General features: G+C 38.9%; 1 protein-coding gene across 3 annotated transcripts in view; it reads left to right on the forward strand.

Annotated features, from left to right (window-relative positions):
* The window catches only part of MYLK4 (myosin light chain kinase family member 4), a 61,581-nt gene that overhangs the window by 25,849 nt on the left and 17,954 nt on the right, over window positions 1-17,778 (forward strand). Inside the window, exons 1-4 of one of the 3 annotated variants that reach the window (XM_039698458.1) lie at window positions 2,352-3,362; window positions 14,214-14,280; window positions 14,727-15,201; window positions 16,080-16,159. In XM_039698458.1, coding sequence (XP_039554392.1) covers window positions 2,718-3,362; window positions 14,214-14,280; window positions 14,727-15,201; window positions 16,080-16,159 — 1,267 coding nt within the window. In that variant the 5' untranslated portion in view covers window positions 2,352-2,717. Of the gene's footprint in view, window positions 1-2,351; window positions 3,363-14,213; window positions 14,281-14,726; window positions 15,202-16,079; window positions 16,160-17,778 lie in introns of those variants that run through there. The other 2 variants (XM_039698459.1, XM_039698460.1) reach the window with 2 other exon arrangements.

Genomic DNA, 17,778 nt, shown 5'->3' on the forward strand with positions numbered 1-17,778 from the left:
AAGCAAGCTGATATTAGTTTTCTTTCATTTATTCCTATTGTCAAGCCCCTACACAGCAGTTCTCTCTTCCAGTTCTCTTCAGCTTCAGATAGAAGTGCTAACATACTGATGAGCTTTTAATGACGCATTTTCATAGTTTGCTTTCTACCCTTTCAGTGTATGTCATGGTAAAATGTTAAATCACTTGGACTTTACAGATGATACCTGATAATAGGATCTTACCTCACAGAGCTTAAAATTTTTATTAGTGTTTATAGTACTGGTTTGAGGTATTTCACATAGTATTTCCCTGGGCAACTGTTAGGAGAGATTTTAATGTTTAACATATGTGGCTATGCACAGTAATGTAACACATGATTTTACCATTGTTATCTGTATGTCCTTTTGTTTTTTCTTTTAATAATTTCTTGCTTTAACAAGTGTTCTTTTTGAATAGGATCCTTGTGCCTGACAGTCTTTGCCTATGAAATTCCCCAGACCAGGAGTCCTAGCTGAATGGGTGGCAAGGTCTAATAAACCTTTAACCTTTTTTTTTTTTTTTTTTTTGTGTGTGTGTGTGCAGGGAGGGCAGGGGACAGGGGGAAGCTGACCATGAACTCCTGCAGGGATATTCATTCATCCAAGATAAATGGCTTTTCAAACCTGACTAGTTAAGCAACATGCAAATGCCTGTTCTGGAAGTTTGTCTCCAGCAGGGGCTTCTGGAGATATGAAACTGTCAGGAGAGTTTAGTTCATGTTTCTAGCAGAGATGAACAGAGAAAGAAAAAGACCCTCAAACATAACTACTTTGCTGGAACTGATGTGATGTTCTTTGTTTTGTTATTACTTCCTCTTTTTTTAACTGCTGTCCTGTATTATTATTATGATTATTCTTTTCATGAAATAGAGATCTTTAAACTCTTTTGGGTTTTTTTTGGGTTTTTTTTGTTTTTTTAATCCTGTTTCCTATTTTAAAAATATTTAACCTTCTCAGTGAATATGCTGTGCACAGTAACACATGATGGCCACCTCTTGGTAATGTCTGTTATTTAAAGAAGAGATTTCAGTCCATGTTTTAGGGTCATGCATGAACACAGTTCACTTTCACTTGCAGTAACATGCTGATCCCAGAAGGTGACAAATGTACTTATGAACCTGCGGTAACTGGAGAACAAGCTCCTGAATTAGCTTATCCTTATCAACACTGACTACATGTTGAGTCACAAATGATTGTGGGAGAATGCCTTGTGGAAGCTTTTGGAAACTTCAGCTGTGATTTACTCTAAAAGACATTTGCCACCTAAATCTGAAGAGAAGACTATGCAATTTTGAAAGACTATTTAGTATGTTAGGTATTCAGAACTCACTATATCCCTTACCTAATTATCCCTCATGCTCCCTGTTTAAAGGATGGAGAAACTGAGGTTGGCAAAAGAAATAGTTCACAGGGATCACAAAAGAAGCTCTTGATCCTTTGAGCAGAGCAACAATCTGGCTATTTTCCAACCAGCTGGCCAACTTTAGGCATTTATTTCTATAAAAGATGTGGCAACAGTGCAGACTGACCTATGTGTGGTCAATATATGACAGTCATTTGTCCAAGGTAGCTATTTCTTTGCGTTTCAGAGGCAGCCTGTCTCCATCAAGCTGATCCATACTGATTTACTTCTTGCTCCTGTGGAGTATAGCTGACTTGAGAAATTCTGGTTTTATGCTTCCTTTTAAATTCTGTTTTCATTTTTCTAACCAACATAGAAGGTGTTCAACAATTCAGGCCTACCCTTAGGGGAAGCCTGTTCCCAGTAATGAAATTTCTTTTGTGTCCAATGTTGTGTTTCTGAAAGAAACAGAAGTTTTTTGCAAAAGCAAAACTTAAATGTACTCTTTGAGCTAGGAGTATTAATCACTGATAATGAGACATTTACTGTCAGGCAAACAAAGAAAAGAGTTGAGTCTCTATCAAATGCAGCCTTGATAAATAGAGAGCTAAATGAAGATATTAGCTGTGGAGCTAATTACTTATGCATATACAGCTGGCTATGTGGTAGTTGAGACATAGGATAGGTTAAAAGGCTCTAATTTTTTTTTTTCAAAATATTTACATTCCAGCATCTCCTTCTTGTTCTATTTTCTTTAATGTATTTGTTTTTTAACCACTCTCTCAACTTCCTGCCGGGCATAACAGACTTCTCAAGGAATAGAAATTTTAATCTGAAAAGTTTACCTTAAAACAGCAATTTCAAGCAGCCACATTTAAGTTCCCTGTAAGGATCCTTATTCTCTTCAGAGCAGGGATCACATTACATACTAGGCTTTTGAAAAGCAACAACACCACTGCCAAAGTCTCACTACCCTTAATGACTTCTCATGTATCGCGTTGCCTTTTTGCTGTCAAATGCCATTGGAGTGCAAATAGTTCGGTCCTTGCTAGGGCTGATGTCACTGAACCGAGTGCATTTAGGATATGCATCTCTATATTCACTTCATTTGGAAATAGATAGATAAATATATATGGAAAGAAAAGAATGGATGAAAGGCTTTTTTCTGCTAAATAATTTGGGTGTCTCTTTTCTCTGTTTTAGTCAAATACATGAGAGTAGTTTATAAATTAGTTGAGCTGGAGTTGCCAAACTTGGCTGTATATCTGAGCAGCCTGGATGGAAAGCCTTTGCAACTGATATTGTCCTCAAGCAGCTGATCATCAGAGCATTTCCTTCCCATACCCAAACCAGCAAAATGACCACATCCAGCAGGCAGAGCTCTTCTACGTCTATGGTCAACAACTTGGCCAAAATATTTGATCCAAACACTTTGCAAAACCAAGGGCCAGGTAATGGAATGGAACCTCCTCAAATTCTTCATGTTGAGAGAAGTGATGTCAGCACATCTGAAAGTTTCAACGTCATGGATGTGAAGTTTGCCTCCCTTGAAGAGAAAATTGATAAACTGTTGACTCTGCAAGACAATGTCCTTAAGAAGCTTAACAGTGTTTCCCAAGAAATCTGTTGCATTGAAAAAGACATGGAGATGGTAAAGGCAGAAACATCTGAACCTGGATCAAGGATGGAAAGAAACAAAAAAATGAGAAATAATGAAATGAAGAGACTTTGCCTTAAAATGAAAAAATCTCTTTCTGATATAAACAGGAAAGCTGAGCAGCAGGTTAAAAGGTTAGATGGACTTGAACAAAGTGTTTCTGGACTACAGAAACTTGTAGGACCTCTGGTAGAAAAGGTGAAAACATTAATAATTCATAATTCAAGTGTAAAACATCATGTTAAAAAACGTAAAGTTTGCAAGGCGGGAGCTGGACATCCCTTTAGGATGCACATTTTCTCGGAGACAACAGCTGGTGATCTGCTCAGGAAGAAAAATGAAAAGGTGAGCCCAGGTTTGTGTTTCATCTTGGCAAGAATCATTGCAAGCTACGGATATGTTCTGCTACATGCTCAGCTTTTTCGTTTTGTTGACATTTAAGAAAGAACAACCAATGTGCTCTAAAAGTGAAAAGTGTAAGAACAAGCTGAGCAAATTTCAGTGGAAAAAATATAGAAAAATCTACTTGTTATACAGACCTTCATTTTTTCCCTAACTGTTCCTTTGCAGCTGTAAAACATAGCAACAAAGAACATAAAAAAGATTGACAGGCTTCAGGAGTTTTGGGTCCTGGCCATGAATTTTACAATGATCTTTTCTAGATTTATAATTATCTGGGGGAGTCAAGTTGCAGCAGTCGTGTTGTGAGCACCAGGGTCTAGAGATTAGTGGAACTAGTAAAAAGCCTCCTTAGGTCAGGGCATGTACATATGTTTATCCTTTATTTCAAGAAACATCTTAAAGTGTGCTCTTCCTATTTGGTATTTCTCTCCATTGGTGAGAACTAGGGGACTTCTAAACTGGGATCTGAGGTAGGGTTACTGTAACTGGAGCTGTGGCTTGTGTAAACTTCCCTGGGTAAAAAATCCCTCTGTTACCATAATGAGAGTTTCACCATGTTCTTTAAAGTTCAGATTAAAAGACACCAAAATTCTCTTGAAAGACTCTCTTGATTGTAATAAGTTTTTGTAAGGCAGTTTGAATATTCATTTTGGTGAAGAAAATTAAGCAATTTCTTCTGACAAAGTATGTTGGTATTTAATTAACGCACGGTGAACCAAAAAGGTTGCTTTTCATATTTTGTTCCATTTTGCTTAATTTTTTTCTCCCAAAAAGTCACATGCAGGCTTTACTCTTTGATTCATTTAAAGAGTAGTTCTTGAGTTTGTTTTTCTAAAGTTTTTGAGCAGGAAAAACATCATATGAAGGTGCTACTGGAAACAGCATTCCTTGAAGAAAAGAAGCACTGCAGCCTGGTCAGAATGGCCTGGTCAGCAAACCATGTGCTTTTCAGTTTGGTTACCCTAAGGCAACCCCACTTCGTAGATAGACAGAAGAATTTGAGCCTTCAAAGGAAACTATAAAAATATCAGTCAGTGCTGAGTAGCAGCAGAGGAGCATCTTGTAAAGCTCAGTCAGCTGAACTGACTGATCTGTTGCTATGTAAGGATATAAAGTATGCAGCCTTGTTTTCAGAGCATCATTAACTGAAGAGAAAAATAGCTTCCTTGCCAGAGAAGACTGATAACAAAAATCGTCATTACAGGCCCTTCTTGAACATCAGGCTGCACTGGTCTAAAAAAGGAGTTTCAACAGGAGAGAAGTTTTCTTGTTTGACACAATTACTTTGATAAGAAAAGATTATTTATTTTGAGCATCTGAGTTTAGGGCTTCTTTTACTTTTCAAAACATCAATGAAGACATCTGTTGTAAAAGCCCCCACTGGAGTGAGACCCACAGGTCATCTCTGTAATGCTGCTGTCACTGCAGTTTGTGGTAGAGACCTACTTATCTCAGTGACAGTACATACTCATCTAAAGTATTTATAAATGAAAACTGAATCAGCCCTGGCATGTTAATGAGGTGGCACCTCCTGGAGACTGGAGTAGGTGCAAGGCTCTCTGCAATAGAAACACAGGCTTGGAGAAAGGAGAGGACCTTGCAGGCTTTGCTAGTGAGTTTGTGGGAACCAATGGGTGTAGCAGAACAGGAGGAGCTTGTGCTCCTGACAGGTCAGAGGGGAGACAGGATGGCAGAGATGCAGGTGCCCCCCATGGAGAGTTCAGGGCTATAAAATACCTGGAAGGAGAGGCAAGAGGCCTTGAACATGATGGAAACAGAGTCAGCCTACTGACAAGGACCCAATAAAAAGAGAAGCAAGGGGAGTCTCTGTCTTTTTTTACAACAGCATTTGTAATTCCCTCACTGATTCATTTTCTTTTAGGCAGACTCTTGGCGATGTTGAGTGGACTTGGTAGGAGCTTGCCTAGCATGTGGGCTTAGGAAAGGCAGCACGAGCATGTCTGGAATCATGCTGATGATATTATGATGTTGTTTATATTTTGTTTGTTTTATGAGATAGCATACATATGTTACCTTGTCATTACCTCCTCTCTCTGTGTTTGATTTATTAGAAAAGGGCCATCATAAAATTACCAAGCTATCCTGTGAACAACAGCTGCTTTGGTAAACACTTAGTCATCTTAGGTTTAAGTAAAAACAGACTTGAAGTCAGCCCTGCATTAGGAGTAACAGAACATGGAATGATACCCTTCAGCAGAGACTGCTGAGCTTGGCTGTCAGCTTAGTGGGAGACAGTGTGTTCCAGCATTTGGGGCAAACAGACTCTCCTCTGGGTGAGAGGGAAGAAAGAGGATCTCTGAGCAAGTTCATCAAAACACTGGTCCATGAGACACGGCAAAGCTGGTTGCTTGTGCCTCCATATTTGAATTAGATCTACATATTTATTTATGTTTTATATAATTGTGATTAAAGTTAAACAGAAAGCAAAATAATAGAAAAACAGGGGATTTCACACTGAGTTTTACACCTGAAATGCACCACTAATATCTGGTGACACAGCAATGAACACATTTACCCAAATGTACAGATACCAATCCTTGCTTCTCTTAACAGAATCCTTGTTCCCATCTCTAGTTCCACACAATGATAGTTTTAAACAGTGCTGACCTTGTAGAAGTGCAAGCTGCCAGGCAGCAAGAACAACATCTCTTGTATCATAGGTGGAATTTTTGTGGTGGCACTGAGCAATACATTAGCCATGCACAGTCCTATTCTGTTTCTGTACAGCCACAAACGAGGCAATCCGTTCACTGCAGCTAGATCAGAAGGACAGAACCCACTTCTATGCACTACTGGAGACGATCAGGTATTTTGGATGATGTTCCTATTTGTCATCCACCCTGCTGCAGCTATGAGTAAATGCCATCTCTTGGTTCTAATAGCTGAGCTGTCTGCAAAATGTTTGTCTGTCAAAAGCCTGGTTCTGCAAAATAATCCAACCATTACTTATGAATGAATTACTGGGAGGTGGTGCAGTAGGTGGCCCTGGGTACAACTGGATAAGGCAGTGAATAGTGTTGACATGCTGCTCAGCTGCCTTTCCATCCTTCTCTAGAGAGGTGATGCTCTTTGCTTAATGTAGTACTGTTTTTTAAATTTTTCCTAACTGCCTCTTTTTACAGAACCATCTTATGTAGAGAGCTGTGAAAGAGGCAGAACAGAGAGGGAAGAGGGGGAATGAGAGAGAGGCGAAGAAGGGGTATAAGCATCTGGGGTGTGTAATCTCTCTCGCAGCATCAGCAGCAGCTGTAACAGTTTGCTAATCACAGGCTCCACAGGCACATTTTGTGCTCTTGCAAAATGCAGGGATTGCTCTCTTCTGAAGCATATTTCTGCTTTCCTGCCTTTTATTGTCATCCTGAAATACCTCCACTGCCTCATACAGGAGCTTAGTTTATTTCTGGTTTGGGTTGAAGTTGTAATATGGTGTAGCTTGGAGACACTTCGTGCTTTGTCGATGCTGCCAAATGAATCCCAGCCGTTTTCCACCGAGGGCAGCGTGACCTTATCACCACATGGCTGAGAGGAGTAGTGTGTATTACTTGTCATTTAAGCTATTTTGTCACTATTGCCGCTCAGGGAAATCGGCAGTTCTACAGTAAGCGTCTTTAAAAGCCTTGAGGTTTTCCTCAAATTCACCTTTTTAAGTAGGCTGTGATAATCCTGTTGCAAAAGGTTCCTGTCTATAACTCCATTTTCAGTCCTACTTCTTCCACTTATAAAGAAAGAGGGTTAAATAATACTTCACTTATTTCCTCCAAATTAAAGACTTTAGAGATTCTATACTATTAACCTGCAAATACTCATCTGGAGAGTCAGAAAGTCCATTTTGTTGCCATCGTAAAGTAGTGTTGAACTTCCCGCAGCTGTCTGCAGGTGACTGTACCTTTGGTTTCCTGACATTTCTACAGGCTTTGCTGTAGGAATAACAACTTCTGGCAATTTGGGGCTGTTTCCCACACTAAAGACATGCCAGTGGTGGGAGCTGTGTTTTCTGCTTTAGCCCTCTGTACCTCCTGTGCAGGTATCACACTGCAACTGCAGGTCACTGGCTGCTTTAGTAGCAGCCCACAATGAAACTGCTGTTTGCCAGATGTGTTTTAAGATCCATTCAGCCTCAGTCTATAACTGTTCTGATCCCTTCATTTTGCCTACAAATGCTAACAGGTCCCTTATGTATTATTTAAATTCTCTCCAAAATGGCCATGTTCTGTGTATTTTTCATCTTTCAGCCAAATAGGTGGGAAATATTTATTTCTTTTTTTTTTTTTTTTTTTTTTTTTTTTTTTTTTTTCAGTCAAATAGGTGGGAAATATTTCTTTCTTTCTTTTTTTACTTTTTCTTTTTTTTTTTTTTTTTTTTTTTTTTTTTACATTTTTGTGCAAGAGTTTCTGCTGGGCTGGTGGTTTCAAGGCTCGAGATTTCTGCAGAATCTCAACAGATGGGTTGTCTGTTGTTTGAGCAATGCAGCTGGTCAGTGCCCACAGGTGCCATTATACTTGGGAATGCTCTTCTTTCCCCCAGGACTGATGCCTTTACTTAAATATGTTCTTGGTAGAAGAATTTCAGCTTTTGAGTGAGCTGTAGTATATCTGAGTTAAAATTCTCTCTTTGTCTGTGTACCAGTGATAAAACTGGTATGTTTGCTTAGGACAATGTTTTCCTCTTGTTTTGCCCTGTTCTCTTCTTTGCTGAGAGCCACATGAGTTGTTTCATGCCTTTTTAATTCATGATGCTGTTTAACTTTATTTCCATTTACCCTCAGAACTTGCTATCTGCTGTACAGTGTTCCCTGCATAGGATCCCTCCCTGAACACTGTTGGGATTTTGCTGTCTCTACAACTCTGAAAATGTGTGAAATCAAAGTAGACACAGCTAATTTCTAAATAACTACAAGCCAATTTGGATAACTTTTGGGGCATGACATGCATGCCTATGTGTTAGAGTGACCATTGTGGAATCCATTACAATTCTTTGCAAAACTAGGGAGACGTCATGATGAAGATAAAGAGATGACTGGTAAGTGCAGGGAAGCAAAGCAAGGCAGCTCATCAGAGAGCAGCCCTGGAAAAGCAGAAGGTTCCTCAAAGAGGTGAGACAGTAATAGGAGGAATTTGCTCAGGGAGGAATTGTTTGTCAACTGCAGTCATCTAAAATTCATTTTTTGTCATCAGATATCCTAGGCATTTAAGTAGTTTTCTGGTAATGACTCCTCTCAGCCCCTATCTGAAGGTGTAGGGGTACCATGCCTGACTATTTCCTCTGGTAGGAGAGTGCCATTGCAACTAAATGTGGGGTCTGCACCACACTGAGTTTTAATTACAAGTGTGACTGCTCTGAAACACAACTAATATGGTACCATCCTGGCAGCACTCTGGGTTTTGCATACACATGCAATAGTGAGAAGGAACAGAGATGGGTGGCTGGGCAGCAGCCCCAGCAGGGCCTGGAATGAGCCCCACCACATTCCAATAACAGGGCTCTGCATGGTGAGTGCCACAGAACCATGGTCTGTCTGTAAAGGGAAAATTAAAAAAGCCCCAAGCAGGTCTTTCCCCACAACTCAAGCTCCCTTGTTGTTAAATGAATTTTTAGGAAACCTGCATTTCGGGAGTCCAATTCAAAGTGCGTCATCAAAGCTGTAGCAGATGATTTCTTAAGTTTATAACCCTTTGGATGGAAATCTCCCAACTGTGTGATTTTGGAGAAAAGCTTAGGAAGGACAATTCATGAAGAATGGAGGTGTTTGCCATCCATACCATTGCCTGCTTAGCTCAGCTGGGCTAAAGTTGAGAAATACTCTCTTTACAGTGAGGCTACCTAACTGATACTGTAATTTTAAAAAATTGCCTGAGTAGTTTGACAAGAGGGTGGATTATCCCCACAGTTAAAAAGATCTGCCAGTGATTTGGCTTTCAAGATGGAATTTTTTTCTCCTGTGTCACACTGTGACAATAGAGGAACCCACTTAGGAGGTTGTCCTATTTAATAGTAACAGTAAAAATGTGAGGAGTAGCATGTGGAAGATTTTTAGGGTTATGGCACAGGTGCATGTGAGGCACAAGTGCACCCTGTCAGTCATCACACAGGTGAGGAAATTGAGCAGTATGGAGAAGGGGTAGATGTGAGGCTGTCCAACGTGTTGGTAAGAAAAGCAGCTGAATTGTGCTTGTGCTGATGTTGCCCCTTATTTGTTCAGAAGAAAAACTCAAAACCAGCAGTGACTGGTTGATTTGATTTCCCAAATGCAGTGAAAGGACATGTGTCAAAGCCAGGTAAAGCTGAGTGCTCTGGTTCTAGTGAGTGTCTTAGTAGCCTCAGATTTGTCAGTGATTATACTGTGTATAATGTCTCTGTGTATTCCAGTGACATTAAAAGTAAACCAGTCAATTGGAGTTAAACAATCTACCTCCAAAGGCCTTCTTAGGCCTGATAATGGCTCTGTTAAGTGGGAGTGACTGGATCTCAAGATAAAAGTAAAGATGTTTGGTATCAGCCTGTCAGTGTTGGTGCAACCTGTCACATCTTCACTAAGGCCATGGGCTCTGTCAGGAGCCTGGTTGCATGGAAGCCTGTTCTACTCCTCGGAGTAAGGTCCCCTGTTTTGGGAAGAATGGCATGGCAGGAGTAAGCATCCGTTTGAAACAGGATAGCCCCAGCTTCTCCAGCACACTGGGTGGGAAGTCAGCAAATTTTAGTGGGGAATGGACAATGCTTTGTCTTGACTGATTTTCAGCTTCTTCCCTCTCCAGGATGTTGTTCTGAGGGATTTTTCCTGCAGAGGTTGTTACCTCATTACCTATGCATTTTCAAAACAGCAGTTCACATAAAACTTCTCATGTAATTCATATTGAGGGAATCATGATTCTCATGGTTCAGAGCTTATTTTTTGTGTGTGATTAAAGATGTTTGTAGATTGAGTTTGGATTTTACAGAAGAATGGTTTCTTTATCTAGTTTAAGGAGTTCAATAAAAATCATGCAGGAGTCAAAATCTGCCTGGAGGTGCCAGCAGTTGTTATAGTGTACCAAAAAAATAATGACATGGAAGCAGATGCACCACCTGCCAATAAAAACAGAATTCCCTTGAGTGTGGTTTTTAGCATTTACAAGTTTGTATCAAAAATACTCTCACTAAGTATTTTACACTGCTGAGGGGGGAGGAAGGTCTATGTATTGAAGAGGAACACAAAAGGGCAGGTGGGGATTGATTACAGCTTTGATGGATGGCACAGGAGGCATCACCACACCACACCAAGGTCTCTGTGTTTTTTTCTGCACTCTCCTGGAAACTGGTGAGGAGATACTGGGAGCACACTCAGAGGCAAAGCCCATGTTAGGGAAACTCATTAATTGGAAATCTCAAGTAACTTAATACTTTTGATAAATGAATGGTGATCAGATCTTACACAAAACCAGCTTATCTTGCCATAATACAGCTCTGCAAACTATCAAGAATATGAGAAAGTGACACAGCTAAAACATGGTTTAGGCACATGCAAAGGTTTGTGTCTTGGTATTGGGAGATGGAAGCCGAGGATAATAGTTTTGGGATAAAATGAAAGGTGGTGGGGTGATAAAGGACCTCTAACTGAATGGTTGGGGTTACTTCATGAGGCCATTAATTAAAAAAAATTTTTGCAGTAGGAAAAAAAGAATCAAAGAGTTTTATTAGGTGAATAAAAAAATCTGAAAGTTAGCTAAAAAAACATTCCAAAGGTAGGACTGCTGCAGTATAAAGAAGGAATTTAACCATATAGAGCTCATTAAAAAGGAGTCAAATGTCTATAGAATTCACTAATTTTTTTGTTGCATTTGAAATTTCAATTAGAGTATATTATATTTATATATATTATTGCTTTTTGCTTGATTTCTGCAGGTTTCTAAAGTAAATTTAAATAATTTCCAAATGGCTTTTTTTTTTTTCTTCTGTTGGTCTATACTGAAATTTCAGCCTCTGGACTATCTCATATTATTCTGTATCATCACCTGGGCTTTTATTCTGTCTCTCTTCCTTAGGGTCTGGCAATACTCTATGAAAGAATATGTTTAAGTCTAGAAAACGTATTTTTGAAGACACAATAAAAAATTATGTAGATACAGACACATTTTTGCTGTGGTATACTTTATAGGGTCACAACACAAACTTTCATATTTAAGCTTTTGTAAAATAAAATGTCAAATTCCTTGAAGCTTTAGGCTTGTATGCCTCAGAAAAATTACTGTAGTGCCATTTACCTGATTTTACATATTCAAGTCAATAAAGAAAGGGAAAAAAAGTTTTCTACTAAGGAATATTGATTACTGTAATTTAGAAATTACAGACTGGAAAAAGTCATGTTACATAAGTTTGTGAAGAATAATACATAAATAAATAAAATATTATAAGATATTAAGTTGTAAAGACCTTTGGAAAGTTCTAACAGACTGAGGGAAGGGGTTGGTATGAAGAATAATTAGGTGGGATAGATGTCTTTAACAAGCCACCACACCTTTCAGATGAGATTTTTTTCAAAGAGTGTGATGGCTTTTGGGAATTGTGGGCTCTCAGAGCAGCTGCTCACTGCCTGGGGCTGGACGTCACACATGCCCCTGACAAACTACAAGGAGGTCTTTGTACTGCCTGTGGCTGGGATAGGAAGGATACATTGACTTCTGACAGCTCCAGAGAACTTGGTGAGCCCCCACCCTTTAGAGGGAAGAAGTAATGGGCAAAAATCTTGTTTTTATTGCCAGGTCAAGATTTGACAAGTTGAAGTCACATGTCTCTACAAACAGAAAAATGTGGAGAAAACTGGGTTGTTCATGTATGGACTGCTCATGTATTTACAGTTATTTCAATATCTAGTCCTTATATCTGTATTTCTTGCTCTAGAGTACTCTTGCCCCTATATTTATTGCAAATTGATTCTTACGGATATCAGTAAATATTTCTTTTTTTTTTTTTTTTAATTATTTATATTAGTATGAAGTCCTCATCTGCTTTTGAAATGTTGGAGATCAGAAATGGTGCTTGAATAAACACAGTAGTAATTTATGTAATGCCCTGGCAGTCTCAGGTATTCAGCACTGTCCAGTGTTTCTTCCACTAGACAGATTTTTAAAAGCTGGCTTCTGTATTTCACACCTGCAAACTACAGCAATATTTAGTTGGAAGTGCTGTGTGTCTGCAATTAATTCTGAATGCAGAAGTGAAATCTGGCCTCATGCATCAAAGAGCTTGGAGGCCATTTCTCTGGTTATTTGCTCAGCTGACTGTGTTTGATCAGAGCTGATGTTCTCAGTGGTACGGAGAGGCTGACATACTTACAGGAATGCGAGTGCATTACTAATTGCCAACACTGTTGGCAATTAGTGCAGAATAAATAAGTCTGCGGCTTTTCCCTATTTTTTTTTAGTGCTTTTTAGAGCATTGATTGATTCCCTGTGTTCTATCTGGCAACATTATATATATTTAAGTTCTGTAGGAACAAGGCTCCAATTTATATTTCAAAGGGTTTTACCTTGTTGTATTGTGGTCTTTTTCACTTTATGGCCTGCAACTTCCTGGGACAAACTGCATCCAAAACAATTGTCAGTCTCAGGTCTTATGCTCATATTACAGTTTCCTTGTCCCTTGTGGATCAAGATTTTCTGAAGAAGTCCTATTGAAATCCCTCCATGCAGTTACATCCAGTTTGTCTCAACTCTTTTGGCTTCTTGTGGAATTTCCTTTCCCTTGAACTCTGTTTATAGTGGAAACACATTGCTTTGATTTTATGCCTATTTTCTATATAGCCTGATGAAATTAAAAAAAATAAAGTATAAAAAAATGTGAAGGGCCTACCAGAACAAGTGTTTAGTAATAGAACTGGTTGGTGCCCAGGGCTGAGGGACTGATCACATGGTTAAGACACTTAAAATTAAGTGCCTGAACTTGTATATTTTGTTGGGATATGTACAATACTGCTTTAGCTGGTAGCCCCTCTGGAAAATATTTTGACGTGAAAGCATTTTTCACACCATGTGTAATGACAGTGCCAGTTTCATAGCATTGTGAGAAGAAGAGGTGAAAAAGGAGAACCTAGCAACTGCAGATGCCATGTACTGTGGTCACCTACTGACAAGTCTAGGAGTGGCCAGGAAAAAACACACTGAGCACATAGCATAGAAACAGGAGTTAATATCCACAAAGGTAACAATAATGGCAGAGGTTTTATAAGGACCTGGATTGGTACGAAACACCTCTAGATGTCACTGCAACATTGTGAAATCCAAGTAAAAGAAGGATACAAAGCTCCAAGTCCTGGTTACTGTCTCAGTCACCCCTTAATAAATCATGGCATCATTAAAGAAGTTATTACCAAATGTTGATTAAACAGCAAGGAACTTCTTGATAAGTGTCAGTAAGATTGTACCAAATATTTTCCTAGAATATTAAATTTTCTGAGATTTGGTTTAATCTAGTTTTTTAACAGCAAAAGCTAGGGCAGGGCAGCAGCTGATTCCTGGATGCTTCTTTGGTTTAGTCTCTGAGGTTCAGTCCTAATCTTTTCTAGGCTGTTTTTATGGCAACATTGATGTTGATTACAACCAAGATAATTTCTCTTTGCACTGGTATCAATTCAATCAGCATGTAGTAATTAAAATAAGGACTATCATTTATAGGAAATCTATGAGTTGGAACACTGAGTATTTGCATTTGATAAAAAAAAATCAGGCTGCAATTTCATGAGGACCAATACAACATGTACGCTGTATAAACTGACTAATATATCAATTGTCTACTCCACAGGTCATCAAAGAAAAGTCACATTTCAATGAAACAGAAACAAAAGAAAAGAAGCCACCAGATTCAACAGGTTAGACTATTTTTTTCTCTGATCAACTTCTATTTCCTAAGAAATAACACAGAAATAACCATGACTTTCCTGAGTAACTCCAGTGAAGTTGCGTGGGTTACATGTGTGTTCATCAGCGTGAGCAAGCACAGGGTATCCAACTGCTCAATAAGGTGCTTTGCATGAGGAGTTTATTAACCTTGACTTGGCTGACAATAACTTCAAGTGAGAAAAACATTTTCTAGTTCTGTGTCTCAAAGAAAGCACTTGGGATCCATGAAATCCCAGTTTTAAATAAGTAGTCTTCTCTTGCTTAGGAGACACTTGTACTGACCTTGAAAGTGGGAGAGGAAAACAAATAACTAGCTCAAAATTCTACAGAAGTTATGCTAAGTGTGCAGCCATATTTTAGTAGTGTTACTGACTATCAGAAAACCACTGACAGATTGCTTTGTAATCTCTTATAGATGGGGACATCCAGCAGAGTCAGTCCTGCTCTCAGGAAGAAGAAGTTGATAAGCTCAACAAGGAAAATGCCAAGAGGGAAAGTTCCCTTCTGCTTGAAGTGGATCCTCCCAAGTTTCATACTGAAGAGTCAGAGGAGAAACAAGAAAGTTTGTCTTTAGAAAGCCATTATGAATATAGGAGAAACTCTTTTCAGGAATCGTTCACTCCAGAAAAGCAGCAGGAAGAAGATGCTGTTGATAATGCTTGTCAAAAACTAACTGTGCAGGAGGAGATAGAGAGTGAGTCCCCAGAAGCTGAGGAGAAGAAGGAACATCAGGTGCCTGAAGATGCACTTGAGAAACAACAGGAGGAGAAAGAGAGTGAAGGAGAGGAAAATGCTGTTAAGAGTGAAAAAGGTGCTGAGGAACCATCAGCTCCTTCCCAAAAGGAAGATGAGGCAGAAAAAAGTGATGATGAAGAGGTGTCAGAGGGAAGGTAAGCTATGAAACTGAAACTACACATTCTGAAGAGACCCTTGCTTCAGAAAAATGTGTAGTTCAAGTTTCAAGTCAAAGTGGCTGATTAATACAAATATTGGTGAAAATTTAGCCCAATACAAAAGTGAAAAACATGTTTATGTCTCTGATCTAAGTGAAATTATACTCTTAAAAAAGACAGGTAAACAATCCACCACACATGGTATTAGCAGTGTGCTGTGGTTGTTTGCTTGGGAAATATGTTGGGAACACGGGAATTACATCACGCTCTTCTTTATCTCTGAGGAAAATTCTCCCATGGTTATGTTTATATACTGCAATGTCATGTAACTTCAGCAAAATAGATTAGGCCATCTGCCAACTGGGAATTGATTTACTGAAAATGTGATAAATTAAAAGACAACATAAAAATGTTAAAATAAAACAAAATAATAAAAATTAATAATTAAAAAAAACAACTTAAAATTTGCACGGGCAATTGACCCAATAAATTTGTGTACTGCAATTCTATCTTTGCTGGATTTAATATATAGCCTTTCAGGGATAAACAGGTTTAAGCCCTCAGGAACCTGTATGAACAAAGGGGAAACTCAATGTTCTCCCCTTTCTTTAAAGGTGAGATTGATAGCCTAATGTCAAGTTTAGAAGACCTCAGGTCAGGTTTTCAGTAACTGAGAAACATTTTGCTGTTATAATAAATTTAAGGGCCATTTTTATTTCTCAACATGAATATTAAACCAGTTAATTTTACACCATGAAACAAAATAGCTTAATGTTATTTGAATGCAATATCTGTGTAGGCATTTTTCACCTATGTTTCTAAAGTTGCTCTGCTTTAAGTGTACTCTGCACTAATACCATGTTTTGTCCTTGCAGGTGTAAAAGCTGCGAAAAAGGTACAGGAAATTCTAGTTCAATCCCTGGGCAGACCTGCCAATTTGAGCATAGTAGTAGAAGTGAGCATCAAGTGCATGATGATGGTCTAGTCAAAGACGACAACAAAAAGAGCAGAGTAGTTGCAAAAAGTGCTGATGGCATGTGTAAAACTATAAAAGACTCTTAAAGGAAGTATCCTAAAGGCAAAGCATATGATTCCCCTGGTATTACAGTGATGAACAGGGATCTGTAGAAGAGAATGATTTTATGATTCTAGTTAGTAGGTGAAAAAGTATGGTAGTTCTGATGGGAAACAGTTTTTCACGGGCTGCATCTTGTGCTGGTGAGAAGTAACACGATTCTGCTTGCTTTCATATTAGAGGCTTCTGCTTTGTCAGAAATTATTCAAAATTAATTTGCTTCTGCCACAACTACTCCACTTACACTACCCTCTCTCCCTCTTCTTTTAACAAAAGAGCTAAAATCCCTAAGTATAGAGTAGAGGAAGAAATTATATCAGGTGTGGCAAAGTTGGTGAGCCTGAGGAAGTGTTGAGAATGTGTCTTAACAGGGAATCTGCAATGCTGTGGATGTAGCCTGAAAAACCAGCTTGCTCATATTCACATAATTGTAGTCTGAAGTGAGAACAACTGCAGGCTACAATGTAAAGAAATACAGACTTTTTTGTGTAAGCCTGAATGATGCTGTTGAACAGACAGATAAATAGTGCTCAGGCACCAAACTTTGAAGCAGTTCCTACCATGGTGAGGCAGAGATTTCTAATGTTAAACCTCCATCTTGAGAATTTCACTGGCTATTCCTGTAAATGAAATTATGGCATGTGAGGAGGTGGCCTGAAAGACTTGGAAATATATGAGTGTGCATGTGCATACACAAGACTCAAGATGAATTTATCTGCTTTGGAAAAGAGGGAGAGTGTGGGAGAGGAACATTTATTACAGATTTGCCCTAGGTTTTTGTAGCAGAAAACAGGAGATAGCACACTAAAACTTTAAAATCCATAAACTGTTGTGAGCTCTGGGAGATTTTTATGGATGACATTAAGGTTATAGTGTCTCTGTTGGAGCATCTTTGATCTGCAATAGGAAATTGTTCTTGAACAGGGAAAGATCTTCTCTGGTTTGCAGGAAAAGAAAAATAGAGGGTATGTCATGGGGAACATTTAGAAGGCAAAAACTTAAACAGAGTTTTGAAAGGCAATCTGGCATCTTTAAAAGAATATTTCCTTGCCCAAAGTTTGGTAATGTTTTTAGCTGAGCTTTCAGAACTACATTTTCTTCTGTCACTTACGTGCTGGTGCTGATGGAGTTTGTGTCGTTAGCGTCAAATTTTGCCTTAGGTTAGTGGTTTTCTTGGCATTTTTTGGGTCTCAGTAACGTGCAAAGACCCATACTTACAGTCGTGCAATTCAAACTCCGCAGAATCCCAAGTAGGTGGCAAACTTCCAGAAGCCCCAGCTTTTCACAATTCCTTGACCATGAACTAACTTCCTGACCATGTAAGTTATTAACACTGTCAAGAAAAAATCTAGGTACACAGCTGGTGTCCTGGAAAAATGGACATTCACTGTGAATAAGGACAATCTACTGCCACATTAATGACCAAAGTGTTCCTGCCAGCTACATGCTGTCATGGGGTTTCTTGTTTGTGTTTTTGATCATTTTCACTGGAGTAATGA

The sequence above is a fragment of the Passer montanus genome, unplaced genomic scaffold (genome assembly GCF_014805655.1).
Source record: "Passer montanus isolate IOZ18808 unplaced genomic scaffold, ASM1480565v1 scaffold126, whole genome shotgun sequence".
In the NCBI taxonomy this organism is placed as follows: Eukaryota; Metazoa; Chordata; class Aves; order Passeriformes; family Passeridae; genus Passer; species Passer montanus.